General features: G+C 36.4%; 1 protein-coding gene across 2 annotated transcripts; it reads right to left on the bottom strand.

Moving 5' to 3' along the window:
• Nucleotides 1-4,745: 4,745 nt before the first annotated feature.
• C1D (C1D nuclear receptor corepressor) lies at nt 4,746-25,251 on the bottom strand. 2 transcript variants are annotated; one of them, XM_007970413.3, is made up of 6 exons: nt 25,171-25,229; nt 15,048-15,124; nt 9,401-9,547; nt 8,566-8,632; nt 8,212-8,267; nt 4,746-5,600 (listed from the first exon to the last, which is right to left on the bottom strand). In XM_007970413.3, exons 3-6 carry the CDS (start codon nt 9,536-9,538, stop codon nt 5,436-5,438), a joined length of 426 nt encoding a protein of 141 aa, XP_007968604.3. In that variant the 5' UTR covers nt 9,539-9,547; nt 15,048-15,124; nt 25,171-25,229; the 3' UTR covers nt 4,746-5,435. The 2 variants fall into 2 exon arrangements, with proteins under 2 accessions (XP_007968604.3, XP_007968605.3); XM_007970414.3 differs by lacking the exon at nt 15,048-15,124 and having other exon boundaries at nt 25,171-25,251.
• Nucleotides 25,252-25,484: the final 233 nt, after the last annotated feature.

Here is a 25,484-nt window from a genome sequence, read left to right on the forward strand (position 1 = left end):
CTGGCAGATTTTTTTCAGGATTTTCATTATTTGAACCTGACTGTTGCATTACATTAGGGAAAGATCACATGGCAGATGATGATAATAGGCTTGGTGAAAATCTCCTCTCCATGGAAACCTGACAGGATTTTCTTTTAAGTACATTTCTTCAAGCACGATAAAGATTAAGAGACGGCATACTCAACACTCAATCGTAACTGACAATATCTGTCAGAAAGGTCTGAACATTTTGGCTTCAGAAAGAGTATAACAGACCCATGACATTTCAAGGTGTAAGTTCTAAGATCTTTGCCCAAATGCAAAAGTATTCTTCAATAACTTTACCCAGGTTCCTGGTTTTCTTCAGAATTACACTTTCATCTTGTGCCAAAGATTTTTACACGTATTTTCACACCCAAGTTATTAATCTTCTCAATAGTGTCAACTCATCTAATGGCCATTGTGTGTTTCCTAGGGCTGCCATAACAAAGTATCAGTAAGTGGGTGGCTTACACAACAGAAATGTGCTGTCTGGCAGTTCTGAAGGCTAGCAGTCCAAAGTCACAGGATCAGCAAAGTTGGTTCCGTCTCAGGGTTATGAGAATCTGCTCCAGGCCTCTCACCTAGCTTCTGGTAATTGCTGGCAATCTCTGGTGTTCCTTGGCTTACAGAAGCATAATCCCAACCTCTGCCTTAACCTTCACAGGGAGTTCTCCCTGTGTGCATGTTATTTGTGTCCTAATTTCCCAGTTTTATAAAGGCATATTGGATTAAGATCCACCCTAATGACCTCATCTTTACTAATAACATCTACTATGGCCCTATTTCTAAATAAGGATACATTACGAGGTATTGAGGCTTAGGACTTCCATGTATGAATTTTAGGGGAACACAATTCAAGCCATAGAAGCCATTTATCACATGATAAAAAGTTTGACAACTCCCAACCACTTCAGCCATGTTTGGATAACTGCTGAAATCTCCTATACCTAAAACAGAACGTGGTACACAGGAGGAGTTCAATAAATATTTGTTGAATGAATGAGTGAATAAGTGAATCAGGGAAAAAACAACTGTGGATGCTAAGAGGTTAGCCAAGCTAAATCATTAGCTGCCTAATGCCTTCCTGCATGGAATTTGGCAGGAATTAAGATTGTGTCTTGGCAAAATTACAAAATAACTGTATACTCCATGGACCTCTAAAAGTCACTCACAAATAGTAAAAATCACAAGTGTTAAAAGTCACAAATGTCAAAACCCACAAAATCCAGCAACTTTTAAATAATTATCTCTTAAGGGAAAAACAATAAAGTATCAAAACTAGGGAATGCAAATTATTTCTGTTTAAATAAGTCAAGGATTGAATTATTAGTGAAATTAAAGGCCACCAAATGAAAAAAATACCAGACACACATTAGAACATGGTCTATAGGCAATCCACTGCTCTAACACTAAATCAGAGGTGATTCCTTGTTATAATTTTGCTATTTTAATAACTAAAGTTTTTTGAATAAGGTCCAAGACAAATTGTACTCTATAGCAAATTGGGTATAACAAGCTTCTATTCTTTCTACAGTAACATTTTTCAACATAGCATCTCAATAGATAATACCTACATAACAAGAAATTGAAGGCATTCTTTCCTATTCCTCCTAATAATCTCATTCAAATCATATCACTATGAATTGCCTGGGTACTTGGCTTTAAAATATTGTATTACAATAAACTTGAAATTCAAGCTCTGGATAGGTCTACATTCATTTCAGCAGAAACATCTTGAAATGCTGAATTATCATCTTCAATTTTCTTGTCATTTATTGCAGCTGCCAAACTGAAATGGTACACCCTAAAGGCAACACTAAACTGAAAAGCAAATAATAAAAAAGAGTCTCTTAAATGTTTCATTTATAAAAGCTTATTTTTCCCACCATCAAATTTTGTATACTGTCTGAAATGTATCACTTTACAAAATTGACATCTTGCATGCAGTTATTCTGCTATGATAAATTTGCTAAACTTCAAGGCTTATTGTGGGGAGGGGGAGTAAAAACTAGCATCTCGTTTCAACCTTTTAAGAACAGATTACTAACACAGAGCTGGTTGCTTTAGGTTTCTAGCTGGGCAGGGAGTAGGGAGATATGAAGTTAAAAATTAAACCTCAATTGCCAATAGCTATCACTATAGCTCTCTTTTCTGAACACTTTACTAATCTTTCTGGTTGTGTTAAAAATTACGCCATAATCTCAGACTTCTTGAGGGAATAATAAAAAGTTATGCCATAAATAAGCACTTTAAAAAGGCACATCAAGTCAGAGGGTGGCTATTCCAAAGAGCAGTCTATGGCTGTACCCCCACTTTGATAGGAAAATCAACCTGTAAACCAAAAAACATTCAAACCATTTTCTTGAAATCCCGCTAACAGGTAATATAATAGCAAATTATTCAAATGAAACGTATCTACAGAATTCCATCATAAAATTCTGTATACTTTCCGCCAACATAATTGTTAATGACAACCATAAAATGCTAACATATAAAATAAACAAAATATGGCTTGTATTTCCAAAACTGGAGAGTTTTAGATCAGAATATAGGGAAAGATAAATGTTTATATTTGTAAATTATATTCACATCACATTGATATAAAATAGGTTGCTACCAAGATCATTCAGGAAAAGAGTCACTGAATTTATCTGAGCAGGTTTTCTAACTATGCTATGAAGGGAGAAAATGAGATGTCAGTGCTTTTTCTTCCCTTTATATACCAAATTTAACTATTACATGAGGCTCAGAGTCACTGTTCACATCTTTCTCAGTTAATGTCACTTTGCAAAGCCAGAATTTCTGGTTATTGAATAAAATTATAATTTTACTGTATGATAAACTGAGTGATTCCTAAATTCCTATCTTTTTCTCCAGTGACCTACTTAAGAAAAAAGTATTTACATTCAATACACTGTCCATTTTTGAAGTCTTTCCTACACTTCTGGTCAATTTTAAATACCTTATTTAGAAATAATGCCACTCCATTTCTAATCACTAAGTAGAAGGATTCTTTAATCTACAGGGCGTCTTAAAAACTAATCAACCTGACATAACCTCCTAATTCCAGGAATGTAACATAATTCAAGCTTCAATTTTTCACTTAACATACTCTGTTTTACTAAAAGGATTTCCCACCTTACAACTATGAACAAGAAAAAAATTGTACTTAAAATAATCTTAAAATGCAAGATCTCATTATTTAGTACAAGATTAATAGACTATAATTCTAATCTTAAAAATATCTATAGATGCCACTTCTCCAACTTGTTAATTCCCAAAGAGATTAATAAAAGATGTAATTAACACCTAAACTTAGAGCAGACTATCATGTGGAACAAACTGTTAACAATAACTGCACCATAGTCAAATAGATCAACCACACACATCATCCTTTATGGTTCTGAATAAGGTTAATGAGCACAATTTGTCATAAAATTTTCCATAACTCTGAAAAACTGAATTGAATAAAAAGACTATTTTTTTCTTAACACCTTATAAAAACAGGATAAAGCTTGTAGTTATCGTCTTTGGAACCTTGTACCTAGCACTGTATCCGGCAATATAAATGTCATTAAGTAGCACTGTATCTGGCGATATAAATGTCATTAAGTATACTTGTCAAAAGAATGAACAAACAAGCAAATAAGCAACCCAATGCACTACAGCCATTCAGCTCCTTATTATGTACTAAGTATTTAAAATTATACATAATAAAATGGAATATACTCAAACTTTCATTTCTACTAATAATGAAAGAATTGCTCACTTAAGAATACACAATTTAATAGAATGTAGAGTTGGACTTTCATAAACCAATAACTCAGCTAAAACCAGTAACAATTTTCTGCAATTGTATAACATTTTTCATTTAAGCTGTTTTTCTTTTACAAAATTAGAAAATATACAGAAATCCAAATACATTTCTTTGCAATAACACAAAGACATGTACACTACACTTGATCTTAACAGTAACACATTTCTCATGTAGAAGTTATTTTTTAAAATAGCTAGAAATTTGGAGACAAAGGCAAAAAAAGGAGTAAAATAACTATAAATGTTCATTAATGTTCTTCCACTTCAAAAACTGACATCAGAGCTAGAAAAGACTTTCTGCGTCTATCAGTGACTTCCTCTTCATGTGTCATAGAAAGAGTTCAACATGCTTTACAAAATCCATTACATTTTAAGACCATTTCCAATATCTGCTATCATAAATCAAGGAATCCATTTATTCAAAGTTACTTATGGAGAATTAATCACACAGAAAATTTTAACAACTCCTTTTTCAAAAATTAAAGTACTTTACTATACTTGGCATTCCTACACATAATGATATGGATTCAAACACTGAAAGCATTAAGGGCATGTAATTAAAATTCATGCACTTAGACATTTAAAAAAAGCTTTACTATGTAGTACTCTCTGTAACTAATACTCCAGAAAAATAAACCACAATATAAACACGATGTAATCTCCTTTGGACTTCTCGTCTGCTTAAGTGGCATTATGTAACACAAGACGTTGTTCCAAAACACTTGTATGTACTTGATACAGCCTCAAAAACATGAAATAAAAAAATCTGAAAAAAATGACATGAAAAAGAACTGTGGACACCATGCATCAGGAACAAAAACTCATGAATTTCTCTATTTGTGGTGACTTCTAAAACCTATCTTCCTAATTTGGAAGGCAAATTTACTCAAAAGATAAAAATACACAGGTCAGTTATACAACATTTTCAGCCTTTATTGAGAGTATGGTCATCATGCCAAAATTCATCCCTCAACATACAACCTTATTTCCCATCTAAAGTTAATGAGAATGTATTTTATTTTAAATGGGACATAGAGGCAACATGCCAAGAATTAAAGTACAACCATAAAGTTTTAGTTTCACACTTTGAATATCAACAAAGCAGTAATTCCTAAAATCATGAAAACATGATAAAATAACTACAGAAAAAAATGAACATTTAAGTCATTTCACGTTTTCTTAATGTCATATAGTGAAAACAGATGTACCTATAATTTCGGCCTACAGATAGCATACATCATAAGGTCATTATTCATTTAAAATAGTACAAATGTTTACAAAGAACATTTCACTTAAATTTCACAGCTGCTTATAAAATGGTACTTGCAAGATTGACCTATATAAAGAAATAAGAGTCTCATCAAAAGAGATGGTAAATTATAAATATATAATATATCACAATGTTAAAATCCTCAGTGCAAATCAATAAAGATAACAATCTTTGGAAAGGCAAGTATTTAGCTTTACATATTTACTGTAAATTTACATATTAATTCAATAAGAAATACATTTAAACCTTGTCCTGCCACAGAATTATTTTGTGGAGGGGAAAAAAAAAAGATGTACTTTTTGAATATGTGTACATCAAAACCAAAAAGTTAACTTTTATTTTTTCCTTTATTGGCAACTTTTGATGTATTTCTTGGTTTTGGTTCCCAGAGGGCATTTTTTACAAATCTTGAAGCTGCACCTCTGTCCAGCTTGCCAGCCTTTTTCTTGTCTGTTATTTCCTTGACTCTGTTCATATATACTCTGATTCTTTCCTTAAAGATAAAAAAGAAAGGCAATAGATTTACTAAGCTATTCGCCACCACTAGATTTTATTATGCTGTACACTTCGGTTAAATTCAACATATATGTATTTATTGCCTATTACAGTGCATGGTGCTAGGAAATGCAAATGAATAGGATAAATATGCTCCCTGCTTGCCTGGAGTTCACAGTTGGAGGATGGGGAAAGACAGATGTTAAAAAGTCATTTCAGAAGTTTTCTGTTTCCAAAGAGGAAGAATCACACTAAGACATTACTCCACAAATAAACATTGAATTGAAAGCTTCTAGGTGGTTATACATTTTTTAAAATCACCATTAACACAACTCTATATATTAACTGTTTTGAATCTAAAGTAAAAAACCGGAGCTTTCATATACTTGCAAAATACAAACTAAATTATCCTGAAATTTTTCTAAACAGGAAATACATGAGGTAGTACTTAACTATCTTTTCATGCTACCATCTAGTGTAACAATTAGGAAGAATGAAAATACAAATTATTCAATTTTATAATTTTGATGGTAAATACACGAAATTTTCTACTAAAATACACAGTTCTAATCAGACTTTACAAGATGAGAAACATAATCTGTTGCTGTTCCACTGAATCTTCGGAGACCATTAATCAGCATAAATGGCTCTTATTCTTCAAATGGAGAAATAAAATTGAGGAGAGCCATAAAATAGCAAAGTAAAAAACTGATCACTGCTTAAAAACAAGCATCATTAAAATAATCAACAGTTACATAAACATATACAGAAAAATGCAGAATCTTATAATGTTTTCATTGTGAAAGACTGGCAACTCTGCTCCACACTCTCTAGTGACACCACATTTCTGTCTGAATAAAGGCACGGTGCTTACAATGGTAGATACTAGCTGCAGCACACACACATCAACCCTGCCTTGGGGTCTTTGCCCTGCTTATTCCTCTGCCTAGAAGGATATTTGCTCAATTACCCACACAGTCACTCCCTCTCTTCCTTCTACTCTACTCAAATGTTAACCTTGTCATTGAGGCCTTTAAAACTGCAGTCCTATTAAAGCACTCCAGTCCCCCTTACCCTACTCTTTTTCTTTGTTCCCATAACTTTCCAACATACTACATATTCATATATATTTCTTATTTGTTTATTATGTTTATTGTTTTTCTCCATTAGATACAGTCTGGTGTCTGCCACAAGGGCAGGGATCAGCATTATTCACAGAGGAATCATCTCACTTGGAAATAATGCCTACCTCCCAGTAAGCCCTCAAATATTTGTTGAATGAGTAAACTGACTTTTCCCATTTGTGATATATACGGCAAATAAGTTTCCTATCACACACTAAGTCTGTGATCAATTAGTATCATCTACAAAAGGTCAGAAAAGGGGAACAGGTTTATGCATGCTTTTTATTCACCAACCCTTATCTAGAATATTAACGTACTACTTTGTAAAGTAGATTCTGAGGTAGAAAGAAAACAAATGACCTTGTCCTTTCACAAAGACAGTATCAAGTACTCCAAATAACTTCATATTAATGGGAAAAAAGAGAAACTGCATGTAAAGTCCATATTATGAAGTTGAAAACAGATGATACAAGCCATTATTTTCAGATCTGTATATCATATTGCTTTACACTTTTGCTTTAAATATTTTTTCACAATTGTTTTATTTAAAAATAAATTTATTTCCCCCCTGTAAAAACTTTAAAAGAAGGAAATGTCTTAGACTACATGTTGAAAAACTGAACACAACAGATCTGGCTTACTCATTTTTAAAAAATAAATGACCAAGTGCTTTACTAAGTTGTAAATAACATACATATCAATTACCCTAAGACTTGAGAACAAGAATACAATGTCAAGTGTATTTCATATCTATATCTGCCTTATATTTTATAAACACAAAGAATCAATTTATTAATATTCTTATTCATAAAACCAAGTCAAGAAGGTAACCGTAAGTTTGATTTCTAATTTTTCTCTTCAAATTGAATGATTTGATTTAATTTTTGAAGTCAGCAAAAACTCCAAGATACCAGACCTTATATACTGTACTTATACATCTAAATGGAATACAAAGACAAACCTAGAAGATTTATTACAGGTTGTAAATATGTCTAATGCAGAATTACTGGACAGTACACATACAGCTGGTGCCAAAAAAGCTTTTAGCTTTGTTGCTGAACTGGATTCTTTACTGCTGAGAAAATGAATTAATGGAGGAATTGAAAAGGTGGGGGGAGAAACTTTCCCGTCTTTGCTAGTAAATCAACTAGAATATACTTTTAAGAACTGTATAGAAGTTTTTTTCTTTTTTAAAAAGTAGTTCTAGAGATAAACAGGATTTCAAGAATTTATACGAAAAATAATATGTAAGTTATAAATAATTACTAGAATCATAACATTTTCCCATTCTGAGATTTATATATATGGAATACCAATTATCTGAAAAAGGTAAGAGAAAAAAAAACTCAAAAGATAGTAAGGTCTGGCTCACTTTCATAATTTCAACTCGAATTCTGTTCTCCCTAATTTGTGTGACAAAGGTAGTGTGACAAACTTCAGAAATACAACAGCAAACACATAAAATAAAAAGAAATAAAATCTTACCAATTCCTGTTTTACTGGATGTTCCTTAGGATTAACTCCTTGAGTTGCCAAATAAACTAAAATAGAAAAATTTCATGGAATAAAATGGTGAATGTATTAATTTAAAACATTCCAATTAAAGAAACTAGTTGTTCACAAAAAAGGAGTCCTACAAACAATTAAACTTTAAATTATTCAATCTCCATGTAATACTAAATCCATGTGTGGCTCACTGGCATCCAGATTTAAAAATAAATATCTATTAAAATTGTTATGAAGTATAATTGTATGTAAATTGTTAGCATTTTAAAAATAAATCATCTTTCACACAATAAGTAATTTGCTTTCTAATGAATTCCAAAGTAACACACATACCCCAAAACATTGAATTTAATGTGTATGCAGAAACCAAATCCACTTTTGCTTGTTCAAGTGGGTCCAACTATTAAAAAAGAAAAAGAGAGAAAGGGAAAGAGAGAGTGAGACAGAAAAAAAATACACAAACTTGGAACACCATCTGATAACATTTTAAACTTTTACCAAGTACAACGTATCAAAGAATTTTTTTCACTTCATATAATCCAATAACCAAATGATCTGAAAATAATTTGTAAAAAGAAGTTTTCTTAATGAGTGACTTTTGTCCACAAATTTTCACCTTAGGGTATCATCTTTAGTTAGACAAGGAAAGTATACAACCCAAGAAAAATTCTTTTGAATTATTTTAATTTCGAGAGTTACGATCTGGGTTTTGTATGTCAAAAGTAATTTATCAATATAAACATTGTACATGATGCATTTATGTATAAGAAGCAGGCTAAGATGCTTAGGCAATACCAAAGACAGAAGAAACATAATGAGATTTGTTTTAGACTGTCAAAGTCAATTTACTGTTTTTGTCCTATAGGGTTTCCAGAAACCCTGATCACATCATTGTAATACTTAAAAGGTCAAAGATAGAGTCTGTCAAAAAGAATACTGTGAGTGCTCCTTTTTTTTCCAAAACCAAGTTAAAAACACAGTTAGGAGGTTATTTCCTAAGGCTGGAGTTGTGTTTTGTTTCCCCCCTAAAAATACCCAAACACTAATAAAATTGAAATAAAGGGGAAAAGGGGCATAGGTCATTAATCTGTTTCTTCTTCCACATGTTTCATAAAATAACACTCTGTTTTATGAAATTCATTTTTAGGAAATTACATTTTTAAAATACCTTCTGCAACAACTCATTTCTAGAAACAGACATCATGGTCTTCAGCATCTCATCCACAGCACCAATGGAATTCTCAAACGCTGACAAATACTCATGAATTTCTACTGGATAGTCTTCATTAATTTCTTCACCTGCCATTATGGCGGACTAGAAAAAATTAAATTCTTTGAATTCGTATTAGAGACAGAGCTTGTTCTTTAGTTTACAAAAAAAAAAAAATCAATAGGTCATATCGTGTATTTCAAAGACACCAAGAGTTAAAACCTGAAGATAAACAAATCTTTTTAGAATTTAATTCTAGATTAAATACATTCCAATTTGTCCCCTTCTTAAGTTTCCTGGGGGGCTATGGAAGAAGAACCAACCGAAGCCCACTAATGCTATGCACACCAAACTCTCAACATTTTTGTTTTGTTTTGTTTTGAGATGGGGTCTCTCTCTGTCGCCCAGGATAATGCAATCACCACTCACTGCAACTTCCGCCTGCTGGGCCCAAGGGATCCCCCTACCTCAGCCTCCCAGGTTGCTGGACTACAGGCCCATTGCCACCATGCCCAGCTAATTTTTTTGTATTTTTAAAGAACTTTTAAAGAACTAAAGACATGATTACCAAACATGAGATAGCAATAATCAAAATCCTACATTTTAAAAACTGTTGAATTAGCAAAGCAATTAAAGTTTGATAAATAGATCTCCTAATGATTGCTGAAGAAATGGTAAGCAAAGCACTTTTTTAAGAAAAATATGTATTTCAGTCCTTCTAAATATAGGTGTCGATCTGAGAGCATGTTATATTAAACAAAAAAAGTAAAAATATTAGGTCTAAAATATGTATCACAGAAATCATTTTTCAAGCCTATATATATTTATATTTATATTCCTTAAGCTTCTTTAAAATATTAATAAGAAATCCAAAGAGTCCATAAATCATATAAAGCCCATAAGCAGAAAAGAGGAAACTTGGGGCAAATAAACAATATGGTTTTCATTTGTGCTAGTGCATACTCTGACAGCCCATACTTTAAAAAATTCACCTATATCAATGTATTATTAAAGTATCTAAGTCCAAATTTTAGAAGCAATTCTAAGCCATAGGTAATATCTTTAGAATAAAAAAAAATCGTATTAACAGAAATACCTCTTTATCACATAGGTAAGGAGAACAGCATGAATGTGTATGACAGCAAATAGCATAGCAGAATGGAAGTAAAGAGACTCGGGCTTTCAGTCTTGATCACCGACTTTGTCACCCGAGATAAATCATTGAATCTCTCTCGGCCTCAAATTCCTCATCCATAAAATAAGGCAGTTGGTCTAATGATTTGTAAAGTCCCTTACAGTTCTAAATGTTACGATTACTTTTAAGTTTGAAAAGTACTATTTGAATATTTAGTGACAACATATCAACATTTCTTCTGAATGAGTATATTCCACTAAGACATCTGGTTTCATTAAAAAAATAAAGTGAAGTCTATCTATTACTACTTGAGTTGTGAAGTTACTATCCAACTATTGTGCAACCAGCAATTAAACAAGGCAATGAGAAAACTACACAGAAAAGAACTGATTTCCAATTTCAAAAGGTTAACTGAAAATATGCATTTGCCTCTCATCCCTCCCCAAATCCCTACAATATGACAGAAGAAATATAAAAACATGAAAATAAAAATGCTGGAAACCAAGCACAGATCTACCAGCAGACTTTAACAGTAGAAACTGTGTAAGCTAAAGAGTTTACTGGGCTGGACATGGTGGCTCACGCTGTAATCCCAGCACTTTGGGAGGCTGAGGCGGGCAGATCACCTGAGGTCAGGAGTTCGAGACCAGCCTGGCCAACATGGTGAAATCCCATCTCTACTAAAAATACAAAAATTAGCCAGGCATGGTGGCGCATGCCTGTACCCCCAGGTACTTGGGAGTTTGAGGCAGGAGAATTGCTTGAACCTGGGAGGCGGAGGTTGCAGTGAGCCAAGACTGTGCCACTACACTCCAGCCTGGGCAACAGAGTTACACTGTCTCTCAAACAAAAAAAAAAGAGCAAATGAGAGCAGACTGGAAACAGGAAACAACAAAGCCAAGAAACCTTACAAACAAAAGAGAATGAGAATTTAGAAATATCCCCAAGAACAGAGCCATTAAGGGCTGAAAATAGCTAACCTAATCTCCAGATCTGTGAAAGGACAGCTCCAGCATTTATTGCCTAGATAAAGGTGTAAGTATAGGGATATACTGTAAAGAAGACTTGGTATTTCCTCACTTTATGTAGAATTTTGAACCAATAAATTTGAAAATGTAAATGAAAAGAATGACGTTCTTGGGAAGATATCAATTACCAAAACTAAAAAGAAGTACATAAAAACCATACAGATCATTAACCACAGAAAAAGAATTACACAGTAGTCAAAGACCTACCCTCCAAAGAGGCTCTAGTCCTAGAAGATTTTATAGGTAATTTCTTTCAAACCTTCAAGAAACAGTTAACTCCTACGGTATTTAGCTGTTTAAGAATATAGAGAAAGATGGAAAACTTTTTTCTTAACATACACAAAAATAAACTCCAAATGAATTAAAAATGTAAATGTATAAACATATTAGATTATATCAAGTATTTATATCTAAAAGAAACCCAAATGCTATAAAAGGAAATGGCTGACAAACTTAACTACATAAAAACTTTTTTGAAAAGTCGTACATGGTAAAAGGATACCATAAGCAAAGTTAAAAGGCAAGAGACAGCTAAGAGAAAGTATCTGACAAAATATCACAAAGAATTAGACTAAATAAACAGTTCCTAGAAAGCAATAAAACAAATTAAAATAATGAAGATATCATCACCTATCAGATTGGCAATAATTTTAAAGATTAAGAATGTTCAGTGTTAGAAAGGTTATACACTGAAAGTGGAATATAAATTGGTACAGGTTTTTAAAATGCACATACCCTTTGACTCAGGAAATCCTTTTAAGAATCTAGCCTATAAAAATCCTTGCACACATGCATATAAATTAAAATGTCCTCCTTAAGCTTGTCTCTGAACTTCCTCCAGTTTGTCTTGTATCAAATTGTCCCTTTGCTGGACTATTACCCGTAAGTTTAAATGTTTTATTTCTCCATCTAAGAAAGAAACCAAAAAAAAAAAAAAAAAAGATCTTGACTTCGAGGTGCTTATACTAAGTCTCTAATTCCTCTCCTTCCATCCTTTCTCAAACCTCTTACAAACATACGACCTTACTTTTCTCTCAAAATTATACTTAGCAAGGTCACCCACACTGCCACATGGTTAAATTCAATGGTCAATTCTCAGTTCTCCTTGAATGACACTGTTGACTCCCTTCTCTTGGTTTTCTTGGTTTCCTTTCTATCTCACTGGCTCCTTTCTTGGTCTCTTAGATGCAGCCTTCTCACATTCTCAGCCCCTTAACCAAGCTTGAAGTGCCCAGAGGCTGTTCCTGACTTTCTTCTCTAATTCACTCCTAGGTGAGCTGAGGGTTTTAAATTGCTTTAGTAAACTGAAGACTCCAACATTTGTTTCTCCAACCCTGACCTCTCCATTGAAATTCATATTTACATTTCCAGCTGCAGAGATACTCAGCTGGAAATGTAAATATGAAATTCATACAGAGATACTGAGTATCTCTGGTAGGATGTCTAATAAATTCTCGAATGGAACCTGCCCAAAGCCAGATTCCTAACCTTGCCTACTGCAGTTTTCATCATTTCATTTCATGGCAACTCCAACTTTCCAATTGTTCAGTCCCAAAATTTCAGAGTGATCCTTGACTACTCTCTCTCACTTCACCTTTAATACACACCCAGAATCTAACCATGTCCTACCACCTCTACTGCTACTATCCTGGTCCAAACCACCATCAAACCATGCCTGAATGCCCTCCTAAATAGCTTTCTTGCTTCTGGCAAAAGTCTATTATCAAGAATATAGAGAGATCATTCAAAATGTAAATCAGACTATGCCATGCTTCTGCTCAGAAACTTCCAAAGGTTTGTCACCTCATTCGAAATAAGACAAAAATCCTTACAGTGGGCCTGGCAAGGTGGCTCATGCCTGTAAACCCAGCACTTTGGGAGGCCAAGGCAGGAGGATAGCTTAAGCCCAGGAGTTCGAGACCAACCTGGGCAACACAGCGAGACCCCAACTCTATTTTTTAAATCAAAAAAAATAAATAAATAAATATTTATCTTTTAAAAATCCTTACAGTGGGTTCAAAAAGCTCAACACAATTTGCCCTGACTCCCCATCACCTTCTGTGACTTCATCTCCCACTCTCCCTTGCTTATTTCACTCCAGCCACAATAGCCTCATTGTTCTTCCCCCATGACAACAGGCACATGCCTACCTCCCTTTGGACTTCTCTCCTTCCTAGAATACTCTATTCCTCTCTTCCTCCCTTACCAACACCTTCAGAGCTTATTATGTTACCTTCACCAGATCTCCACTCAGATGTTATCTATTGGTATCTCTCTCCTAACCACCCCATTTTAAAATGCACACCACTCCCCCTCACTCCCTATCTCCTTCCCCACCTTACATTCCTCTATATCAACCAACATGTATTTATTTGTTGCCAGTCTACCTCCAAAAGGCAACTACATGAGAGCAGGAATTTTTGTGATTTGTTCACAAGCACTGCCTGACAGTCAATGAACATTTGTTGAAATAAACTATAACAAAATATTGGAAATAATCTAGATATTCATCGACAGGGAAACAGTTAAATGAATTACAGCATATTCATCCTTGAGAATATTACATGTCTTCTAAAAATAAAGAAGTAAATCTATATATAGTGATACACAATAAGAAGGAAAAAGAGAACAGAGAACATTGTATATAACACATAATGTGCCTAATATATGCCATTTGGCTTTAAAAAAAAAAAGCTATATACATACATGTAGAAAAAAGTCTGGAAGGAGCATACAAAAAACAGACATTTTCTCTGAAAAGAGACAAGGATTAGGGAATAGGTTCAAAGCAGACTTATTTTTTTAACTCTTCATTCTTCATTGTTTATATTTTATTTCAAAAAGCACATATTAAATTTTTAATAAAAAACATTTAAATAAAGGCACAATAAAGTATTTTGGCTTTTAACAAATACTGTATGTATTTTTTAAAAACACAAAAGGTCTTTATTTAAATGTGAATTTTTTCATCAAATTTTCCTATTAGAAAACATTTACTTTCTTCAGAAGAACATAGTAGAGATTTTTCCTGCAATTATCCCCTGACCCTAAGCCCCAATAAACAAGCAGTTATTTGTTGTTAGAAAAGGCAAGGGGGACTAAAAAATAAAGGCTCTTCTATTATGAGAAATTCCTCCTAATTCAAGCGATTTCTACTAACATTTTATATAGGCAGTTGCTGAATATTTATTCCTTCCAAAGAAAAAGCGCAGAAATTTCCCTCCGTCCCCTTAGCTACTCTGACCCCAGGATCAAGCAATGACTCTATGGTATCAGCAGCAAACACCTGAATAGCACTGATTATGTGCCAGGCACTATTCTAAGCATTCCACATGCACTTGTTCATCCAAACCTCACAGATGAAGAAACTGAGCCACAATGAAGTTAAAGAACATGCCTAAGGTTGTACATGTTAAAATTTCCAAAGAAGAAAATAACTCACCCAGCTCTGCTCCTCACCCTCCTCCCGGGTTCTATAGGTACTCCTCGCCCTTCCACACACTCCTTCTAAAACACTGGCTGCAGAGGTAGAGACAGACGGAGAGGGCGTGAGAAAACTTGCTTCTCTTCACCACTCAGTAGGGTGTGGCTGAGACTAAGGACCTGGGTTGGGGGGATGCTGCCCAGTAACCCTAACAGATGTTACTGCCACTCAGTCCCTCCTCTCACTGGTTATACAGAAGCCAAAGTACCAATAGCAGAAAAGAAGAGTGCATAGCATCACATACAGAACTGAAGTCATCAGCTACCTCTTTTCTTCAATTCTCCACTTCAGGGTGGCCAATCCAGGCAGACACCTGGGAGGCACCCCAAATCCAATCAGTCCTGGCAATATGGCTTCCTTAATCTCCTCACACCACAAGCTTTCCTCCATTCTCACTGGCTAGATTATTTCAACACCCTTTGAGTAGTGTCCCTATTATCAATTTTTCTCCACTCCCAGTTTTAGAATATTACAAAATATGCTTTAAACAGTCTGGTCACGGTACTCCTCTGTTTAAAATTCTGCAACAGTTCCCTACACATGGAAGATAGTTCCAAACCTCTCAGCATAGATGCAAGGCCCATTATGATGTGGCCCTTGCTTGTCTGCCTAACCTCATCTTTCATGGCTCCCCTCTTTGAATCCTAGAGCTGTGGCCATGATGGCAGTTTTCCAAATGTGCCATGCTCTCTCACTCTCAACTTTCACCTGTGTGACGCTCTAAGCCTGAAACGCCCTTCCAACTCCACTTTGTTCAAATCCTGCTTATCTTTGGAGGTAAAAAATAGGTTTCAGTTTGGCCAATGAAGACTTCTCTGCATGCTCTCCTTCTATGCTCTCTGTCTGGACAAATATAACAACTAAAAGCTGTCATGTCACCTAAAACACTATCTCTTAATGTATTTTTATTTACTTGACTTCCCTTTTGACTACAAGTTCCTTGAGGGGCTGTGTCATGTTCATGTTGTATCCCCAATGGCCGACACACAAGGTGACTGTATCTCTTAATTTGCCCAAGACAGTTCCACCTTATGCCTGTTGTTTCAGCTTGCCACCAACTCAGCTCCTTTCTTTCTTGTCCCAGTTTGCCATCAACTTGTCCCAGCTTGCCATCAACTCAGCTCCTTTCTTTCTTGTCCCAGTTTGAACAAAAAATTATATAGTTACCCTAAACAACGTAGGTTCTCTGACCCTTATTACCACTTCCCACCCCATTTAGCTGGAGAACAGGAGCATCAGAGGAGTTACCCTTTGCACCAGTCAGGTTTCAACTAGAGAAGCTGAACCAGTAGGAGATACGTATTAACAGAGTTATGGCAAGAAACTGGTTTACATACGGCAAGCTATCAAGGAAGGAACTCATGCTGGACCTCTTGGCTACTAGCTGAAACTGCTGTCTACAAGTGGAATTTCTTCTTTTGGGTCAGGGAAACCTCGGCTCTGCTTCTAAAGCCTTTCAACTCATTGAATCAGGCCCACCCAGATTATTTAGAATAATCTCCCTTACTTAACAGATTATGGATTTTAATCATAGCTTCAAAATACTTTCACAGCAACACCTACATTCATGTTTGACTGAGTATCTGCGGGCTACAGCCAAACCAACTTGAAACATTAAAAAGACAATCACAGCCAGGTACCATGGCTCACACCTGTAATTCCAACACTTTGGGAGACTGACAGGAGGATCACTTGAGCCCAGGAGTTCAAGACCAACCTGGGAAACACAGACAGATCCATCTCTAAAACAGAAAATATTTTTAATTAGCTGGGCATGATGGCATGCACCTGTAGTCCTAGCTACTCAGGAGGCTGAGGTGAGAGAATCACTTGAGTCCAGGAGTTTGAGGCTGCAGTAAGCTATAATTACACTACTGCACTCCAGCCTGGGCAACGGAGCAATGCCTGCAGCCCTTTAAAAAAAAAAAAAAAAAAAAAAAAGACTATTACACTAAGATGTATTCCTGGCATCACAAATATTATTGCTCTGACAATACTTTTCCACAACAAGCTTGTTATTTTGATTATCAGGTTCCCAAGTAACAGAACTAGACTTCAAATTCTAGCTAACAAATGTAGAAGAAATGACAACTTAAAAAAGAATCACGACTTTGCAACCCCTAATGAAATTATAAGTTTAGGCAATGACCACCAATAGATCACTAAAAGTAGGTGAAACACACATATTATGAACCTCCTGATGCGAGCCTATATAACATACACAGCACCATCTGCAAAGCATTCCCAACTCCCAAAAAAGCTGAATCTGAACAATTAAGCCTACAGAGCTAACTTCCATTTTACAGGAAATATAAAGGATAGAGGAACAAATTAACACCACAAGAAAGCAAACAAATATGGAGTGAGAAATACAGTACTCTACAGGACAACTGATCAGGTTTCTATAACAAGTCAATGGCATGAAGCAAAAAAAAATGGGGGAAGAAAGAGGAAGAAGAGATTGAAGAGATTTAAGAGACATAACAACCAAATGAAATACATAGACCTTGTTTGGATCTTGATTCAAATAAACCAAGCGTAAAAAGATAGTTCTGTGAGAAAGAAATCTGAACATGGACCAAGTATTAGATGACACCAACAAATTATTGATAATTCTGTCATCTATGATAATAGCAATACAGTTATATAAGAAAATTTCCCCGTCTTTTGAGGATGCACACTGAAGTATAGAGGGGTAAAATTACGTAACATTTTGAATTTGCTTTAAAAAAAAAAAAAAAAAAAAAGTGGCCTCCACGAATTATTACAACTTTGAGAGAAAAGATAAGAACCTTATGTACATTATTTCTATAGTGAAATTAGATGGCTAACTCACAAACTAGCTTTTAGAATACAACTTAGTTCATATATAGGGGAATAACTAAAGAGAAGGTGTCATCTAGAATATTTAAGCAGCTCCATTATATCTCATTTCAATTCCAGATATAACTGGGGTGAGGAAGAGGAAGGTTACTGGGTGCTCACTACATCTGTGATAGTTGCTGAACATATATCACTTCCAACAAAAGGCTTACATTCTAAAGTGTCTATTTATTTCAAGAGTATCACAAATTCCTTATTTTTTTTTTTTTTTTTTTGAGGTAGAGTCTTGCTCTCTTGCCCAGGCAGTGGCTCAATCTCAGTTCACTGCGACCTCTGCCTCCCAAGTTCAAGCAATTCTCCTGCCTCAGTCTCCCGAGTAGCTGGGATTACAGGTGCACACCACCATGCCCAGCCAATTTTTGTACTTTTTTAGGAGAGACAGGGTTTCACCATGTTGGCCAGGCTGTCTCGAAATCCTGACCTTGTGATCCGCCCACCTCAGCCTCCCAAACTGCTGCAATTACAGGTGTGAGACACTGATCCCAGCAAATTCCCTTCTTTAAAAAAAAAAAAAATCCTAATTTCTTGTATTTTTACCTGGCCCTTAAAAATGTAGGCAAAATAAACAAATAAATAAACACCCAAGAGTAATGCCAAATAAAAAACTAAAAAAAGACATATGCAACACAAAGATTTTTTTAAGCCTCTATGAATCAATTTAACAACAAAAAAAAGTACACGCAATCGAAAAGAAAAATGGGCAAAGAAAATCAACAGTTCACAAATAATCCAGATGACCAATAAGCATAAAGAAAGCTACTCAACCTTACTGATAATTAAGGAAACATAAATTGCTAGAATATGATGCCATTTTAAAAATTAAAGAGATTAATAGTACTAAAATGGACAAAGGTGAGCTGAGAACAGCCTCCCATTCACTATTAGTCAGGGTATAAATTAGTTTAGCATTTTTGTGGGGCAATCTGCACCATGCTTCAAAATCACCTATGTACACCTCCTTTGACCTAGCAATTTTACTTCTCAAAGTATATTTTAACGCAAGATAATGTTTAAGGACTTCCACTGCAATGATCTTTAAAACAGTAAACTTTAAAACAGAACAACCCACACATCCATTATTAGAACCTGGTTAAATAAATTATGGTATGCCCACCTATTAAAATACTCTGCAGTAGTGAGGTACAGCTTAGAAAGATTCCTAAGATATATTAAATGACCAAAAGTTGAAGAACAGCATGTATAATACATCCTATTTATTTATTTATTTGAGATGAAGTTTTGTTTCTGTTGCCCAGGCTGGAGTTCAGTGGTGCGATCTCAACTCACTGCAACCTCCCCTACTGGGTGCAAGTGATTCTCCTGCCGCAGCCTCCCAGGTAGATGGGATTTCAGGCATCCACCACCATGCCTGGCTACTTTTTTTTTTTTTTTTTTTTTTGTATTTTTAGTAGAGATGAGGTTTCACCACGTTGGCCAGGCTGGTCTCAAACTCCTGACCTCAGGTGATCTGCCCGCCTCAGCCTCCCACAGTGCTGGGATTAGAGGTGTGAGCCACCATACCCAGGCCATCCTATTTATTTTGAAGAAAATAAGATATATGAGTATGGAGGCATATTTGTATGGTATATGCATATAAGTTTTCTTAAAGGATCCAAAAGAAGCTGTTAACTATGGTCACTTCTGGGAAACAAAACGCAAGAAAGTGAGGAAGTACATTTTGTTACACTCTCTGAATTACAATTTTTAAAGAATAAAATATGTAACATAATACTTAAGCTTATAAAAACTTCAATCATCTCAAATTTTGAAATTTACTTTATTCTCAAACATACCAGGTAAAAATGTCATTTCCCCCTACTTAGCAGCAACAATTAAACCTACATTCTTTACCACTATTACATTCAAAGAACCATATAAATGTTTTTTCTACCCCTAAATTGTCTAGCCACCAAGTGGCTATTTTCCTCTATTCTCATGGTACAAAAGCCTCCTCTGGCCTGCTTGCTACATGGCTAAACATCCCAGTCAACTGGTTTAAAGATGCTTTTGCAAGTTCTCATCTTCTCTTCCTGCTCCCTAGCCAAACGTTCTAGCTCCAGGCCTACTGATCATTCATTCCTAACGAAATTCACAAAAGACATAAATTAATGCTATCCAACCTCAACAGGTCCTCTGTCAGTTGCCTGACAGTTCCTTTATTTATCCCTGATACCTCCTCAGCACTTACTGCACAATGTCATGTAAATGACTAATATTTACTGAGCATTTACCACATGCCAGTCACTAAGGACTCTCTTATTCAATAGATATTTAATTAAGCCTCTATGATAGGCAGCCCTGATGCTTGGAAGATAATAGTAAGCAAAAACTTGCCTGCTCTGTACTTACTGTTTAGTGTGGATGATAGACACTAATCAAAGAATCACGGAAATATAAAATTACAACAGTAATATGAAGAAATAAATTGTGCTATGAGATAGTGGACATGACTTAATCTGAGGGAAGACAATGCTTCCTCAAGAAAGCACTCGATGACAGAGACGAGTTAAGCAGACAAAAACTGTAGTGCGGGCGAGGAGAGTTCTCACAACTCTACGACTGGGCACTAAAATTAGCTTCACTTTACAGATGGCACAACAGAAACAGGTCACAGGACTGGTAAGTGGTAAAGCTCGGCAGAATGGAACTCAAATCGAATGGAGGAGGAGCATCCCTCACACATCCCATCAGTGGATTTGTGTAGGATGCTCTCTGGACAAAATCTTTTATACAATGTAAAAGGTTTGTTCCTCCCTGAAAGTCTATTCCCATAACCCTTCCAGCCTTAACTCCCATCTTTACCCTATTCCCCAACGTCACACTCAACTTCTGTTCCTGTCACCAATCTGCGTGACCAGAATCTCCAATTTCTTTAGCAATGTTCAGTAGGCCTGGAGCAATGTTACACTCAACTTCTGTTCCTGTCACTACTCCACATGACTAGAATCTCCAACTTCCTTACCAATGTTCAGTAGGCCTGGAGCTACTGAACATGGGGCATTAGCAAATGGCCACAGAGGAAAGAGGACTGGCAAAAGCATCTTTAAAACAGCTAACTAGGAGATGTGACCATGAAGGAAGGGAACTGAGGTGCTATCATAGCCCTTTCCCTCTACTTGGAATACCCATGTTCATCCGTTTTGCATTGCTATGCAGGAATACCTGAGGCTGGGTAATTTAATAAAGAAAAGAGGTTAGATTTGGCTCCCAGTTCTGCAGGCTACACAACAAGCACGGTGCCAGCATCTGCTTTTGGTGAGATAAAGGGGGAGCAGACATGTGACATGGCGGGAGAAGCGGCAAGAGAGAGAAGAGGAGCTTCCATGCTCTTTTAAACAACCAGCGCTAGGAGTGAACTAACAGAGTGAGAACTCAACTCATTACCTCAAGGACAAAACCAAGACATTCAGTCTGCCTCCATGACCCAAATATCTCCCACCGGGCCTACCTCCAACACTGGAAGCCACATTTCAACAAGAGATCTGGAGGAGACACACACCCAAATCATATCAACCTCCTCTTCATAACTGTCTCCGTTTTCTTGGCCTATCAATCCTTTAAAACCCACATCAAATGCTCCCTCCTCTATAAAGGTGTCCATACCTCCCAAACAAAGGTAGTCTCTTCTTCCTCTTTGCTCCCAAGTTTCTCTGAATATAACTGTAATACAGTTATCACACTGCTGTGCAACTATATGCTTGACTTAACGTAATCACATATCTATCAATAACACTCCTCAAGTTCTTGATAAATCCAAAGGTGTCAATCCTCACTTCACCCGATCCATCAGCTGCACCTGACAAAATTGAACATATTACTCTACTCTAAATTCCACAACACCAGACTCAAAATTGTCCTTGTCCCTCACTGGCTGCTCAGGCTGTCTCATTTGGTGGTTATTCCTCATTTTCCTAACTTGTTAATGTTAAAATGCCTAAGGACTCAGGCCTTGTGCCCCTTCTCTTTTCTGCCTACATTTACTCTTTTAACGACTGTCTCCGGTCTCACAACTTTAAATACCATCTGTTCACTGACAACTCCCAAATGTCTGTTTCCAGCAATGACCACTCTGAAGTCCAGAATGAACATACTTAACTGCCTACTCAACATCTCCGCTTAGATGACTAACAGACATCACAAACTTATCACCTCCTTAACTGAACTCCGAATCTTCCCACAAACCTACCCCTCCCACAGTTTTCTACTTCTCAGTTAATGGCAATTTCATTCTTCTAGTTGCTCAAGCCCCAAACTTTGACAATAACCTTATTCTTACAATTCACTTTCAATCTGTAAGCAATTCTGTTGGCTTTTCCTAGAAAATACAAACTGCTTCTCCATCTTCACTTCTTTCCAATTAAGATGTTATCATCTCATCTGAACTACAACACCTCCAAGATTAGTCTCCTGGTTTTCACCTACCCCACCCCACAACAAACTATTCTTAACACAGAAGCCAGAGAAGATTCTATTAAAACCTAAGTCAGGGCAGGCGCAGTGGCTGACGCCTGTAATCCCAGCACTTTGGGAGGCCAAGACAGGCAGATCACTTGAGGTCAGGTGTTCAAGACCAGCCTGGCCAACAGGGTGAAACCCCATCTCCACTAAAAATACAAAAAAATTAGCCGGGCGTGGTGACACGTGCCTATAATCCCAGCTACTTAGGAGGCTGAGGCAGGAGAATCGTTGGAACCCAGGAGGCGGAGGTTGCAGTGAGCTGAGATTGCACCACTGCACTCCAGCCCGGGCAACAGAGCCAGACTCTGAAAGAAAAGAGGTGGGTGGGGTGAGGTGAGGTGAGGTGAGGTGAGGTGAGGTGAGGTGGGGTGGGGCGGGGTGGGGCGGGGAGGGGCGGGGCAGGGCAGGGCAGGGCAGGAAAGAAAACAAAAGAAAACAAAAGAACAGACAATAAAGTAAAGTAAAACAAAATAAAACATAAAGTAAAATAAAATAAACCTAAGTCAGATCATGTCACTCCTCTGCTCTTACCTTTCCATTGGTTATTTACTCACTGGGCTATTCCTCAAGGTAAGATTCATGTCGAGGTACATTTTGAACTCCACATCACTAACATAATGTCTTGTCATGTATTAGGTATTTAGTAACTATTTGTTAACTAACTAAAACCAACCAAAGTACCCTAAGACCTAATTTTGGAAACTCTTAATATCAGATTACAGTTTGAGCTTACAGATACTAGAAAGTCACCACATGGATCCAAACAAACATATGATCATGTACGTTCTGGGGCTCTTCCCATCTCTACACCAAATAATTATACAGTTATGAACTAAGCTCAAGAATAAATCCAACATGATTGTGTTTTGGAACTTGAGAGCCACTTGCTGTTGCTGCACCAGAATTCTATCACTCGTAATGAATTACTGGAATGGCTTTTTTGCACTGCATTATCTCAGGAGAAAATAACAATGAAATGTACACACAAGTTTTCAATAAATATTGCTGTCTTGGGCAAACAGTGACTCCATGTTAGTATTGTCTGTGACTCTCCTTCAGTCTCACAGTACAATTCCTGAGTACATACAGACTTCTTCCTTTTCTAAAAAAGATATTAACATCTAAAAATAAATGTATCCAGAAGTCTAATACAGGAGTATATGAATTATGAGGATATTGCTCAAGATTGAGATGAATAACTACATTAAATTTACTTCTATTCAATGTTTAATTCAAAGCATTTCCAAAATTACAGCGATCAAGCAGCAAAATTACCTTCCAAAACATATGGAAGTGGCTTATTACAATCACCTCATTTCTAAAATAACAGTATATGGTGTTGCTGCATAGATTAAATAAATAATATAGATTAAAGCCATCAGAACAGGGCCTGGCTCAGCACTCAATACATTAGATAGTATTTTACTAAAAGTGAAAGTTATCAAATACTCTAATCCATTGTGGACTATGTAGAGCTATGCTTAAAGGGTCAACTGTTTGGAAACAGTAGCTGAGATAATACATATGAAGAGCCATTTGAAAAGGTAAAAGCAGTTAAGAAAAAAATTGCATTACTTCTGAACTGTGATACATACAACACAGCTAACTGAAGGCAGCTGCAGTATCTTTTGACTGAGAATTTTGTTTTATTTTGAAAAACCATTATTCACACTTATTATCTTTCAACAAAACAATGAGTTCTATCATTTCCACTAAACACAAACATTTCTCTGTACTTCGATAGGGCTAATCTGTTATTTTTGAATCAAAAATACAGGGTTAAATAACTAAAAGTATAATTGGATTGTTTGTAACACAAAGGGTAAGTGCCTGAAAGGATGGACACCCCATTTTCCATGTGATTATTACACATTGCATGCCTGTATCAAAACATCTCATGTACCCCATAAATATATACACCTACTATGTAACCACAAAAATTTTAAATTTAATTTTTTTAAAAATCACGGTTAGGTCTTGGTTCTGTCTACCATCAGACAGTCCCAGTGGGTTAATAAGTGGATAGCAGACATCTCATTGCGACAAATACGTCTGTATCAAGCCAAAACTGAATTGTATTCAGCAAACATGAAGACATTAAAGCTATTTTCAAATAAGTTTTAGTTACACTGAACTTTCCCGGGTCATTAAGAAAAACTGCTCTCTTGGATTACCCACCACAGATTTCAGCTAAAGGTCGAAATTAGCCCACTATCTCAGACGGGCTAATACTGCAGCGGCAGGCAGTCTGTGAATGTGAATGATAAACGGAGCTAACACAGTAAAGTTACTCCCCTAGACGTCCCACTTTAGCCTCCCTCCCTAAGCAAGATTTGAAGACAGCTGAAAATTGTGAAGTCATGTTTTTTTTGTTATTGTTGTTTTTAATTTCTTCGTCTTCCAAGATTTGAGAAGGGGGTGGTTAACAAACGAAGAAAAAGAGAAAGACCGGAGCAAGAGAGAGAAGTGAGGGGCCGGGGTAAGCCAAAGCCTGCAAGCAGCCCCAAAACAAGCGGAAGTGGGGGACCCGCAGCAATGCTGCCCCAACGAAGAGCTGTGAGAGACTGCATTCCTGGAAGGCTATGCAGCCAAACTCCAATTCTCTCAGTCTGCGCAGAGGATTACAGGCGAATCCCAGGAGAGGAAAAGCGGAGTTAAACAGGAGCAGAAATCCCAGGAGAGGAAAAGCGGAGTTAAACAGGAGCAGGAGAAAAACTGAAAGTACAACTTTGAAAAATACCTCAGGGCCTTCGACTACAGTCTCCCGGAAAGCGGTCGGGCAAGGATGACGACAATGACGCGCCGGCTGTGCCCGCGCCGAGGGGCGCTTTCCGATGATCTCACGCTGCTCGCCACGCCCCCGCTCCTTCACTCTTCTCTAAAGGCAAATCTCAAAATGAGTAGCTCAGAGCCATGTTGTGGGAGAGGATTGCGGCGGCACTCTGGGAACCTTTGTCTACATTTGTACCCGGCCAACACTCAGCCCAAATACAGGTTGAGTGTATTTAACCAGGAAAGAAATCTTAGTTACTGAAACTTTGGGTTTTTACTTTC

Source organism: Chlorocebus sabaeus, chromosome 14, assembly GCF_047675955.1.
Source record: "Chlorocebus sabaeus isolate Y175 chromosome 14, mChlSab1.0.hap1, whole genome shotgun sequence".
Lineage (NCBI taxonomy): Eukaryota > Metazoa > Chordata > Mammalia > Primates > Cercopithecidae > Chlorocebus > Chlorocebus sabaeus.

Bases quoted from the DNA above. Each gene is read 5' to 3' on its own strand.
- C1D (XM_007970414.3), bottom strand. From the start codon at position 9,538: ATGGCAGGTGAAGAAATTAATGAAGACTATCCAGTAGAAATTCATGAG. The intron at 8,633-9,400 runs GTATTTTAAAAA...CTTTTTTAATAG, and splicing joins GAAATGAGTTGTTGCAGAAG to TTGGACCCACTTGAACAAGC. The intron at 5,601-8,211 runs GTAAGATTTTAT...TTTATCTTTAAG, and splicing joins ATCCAGTAAAACAGGAATTG to GAAAGAATCAGAGTATATAT.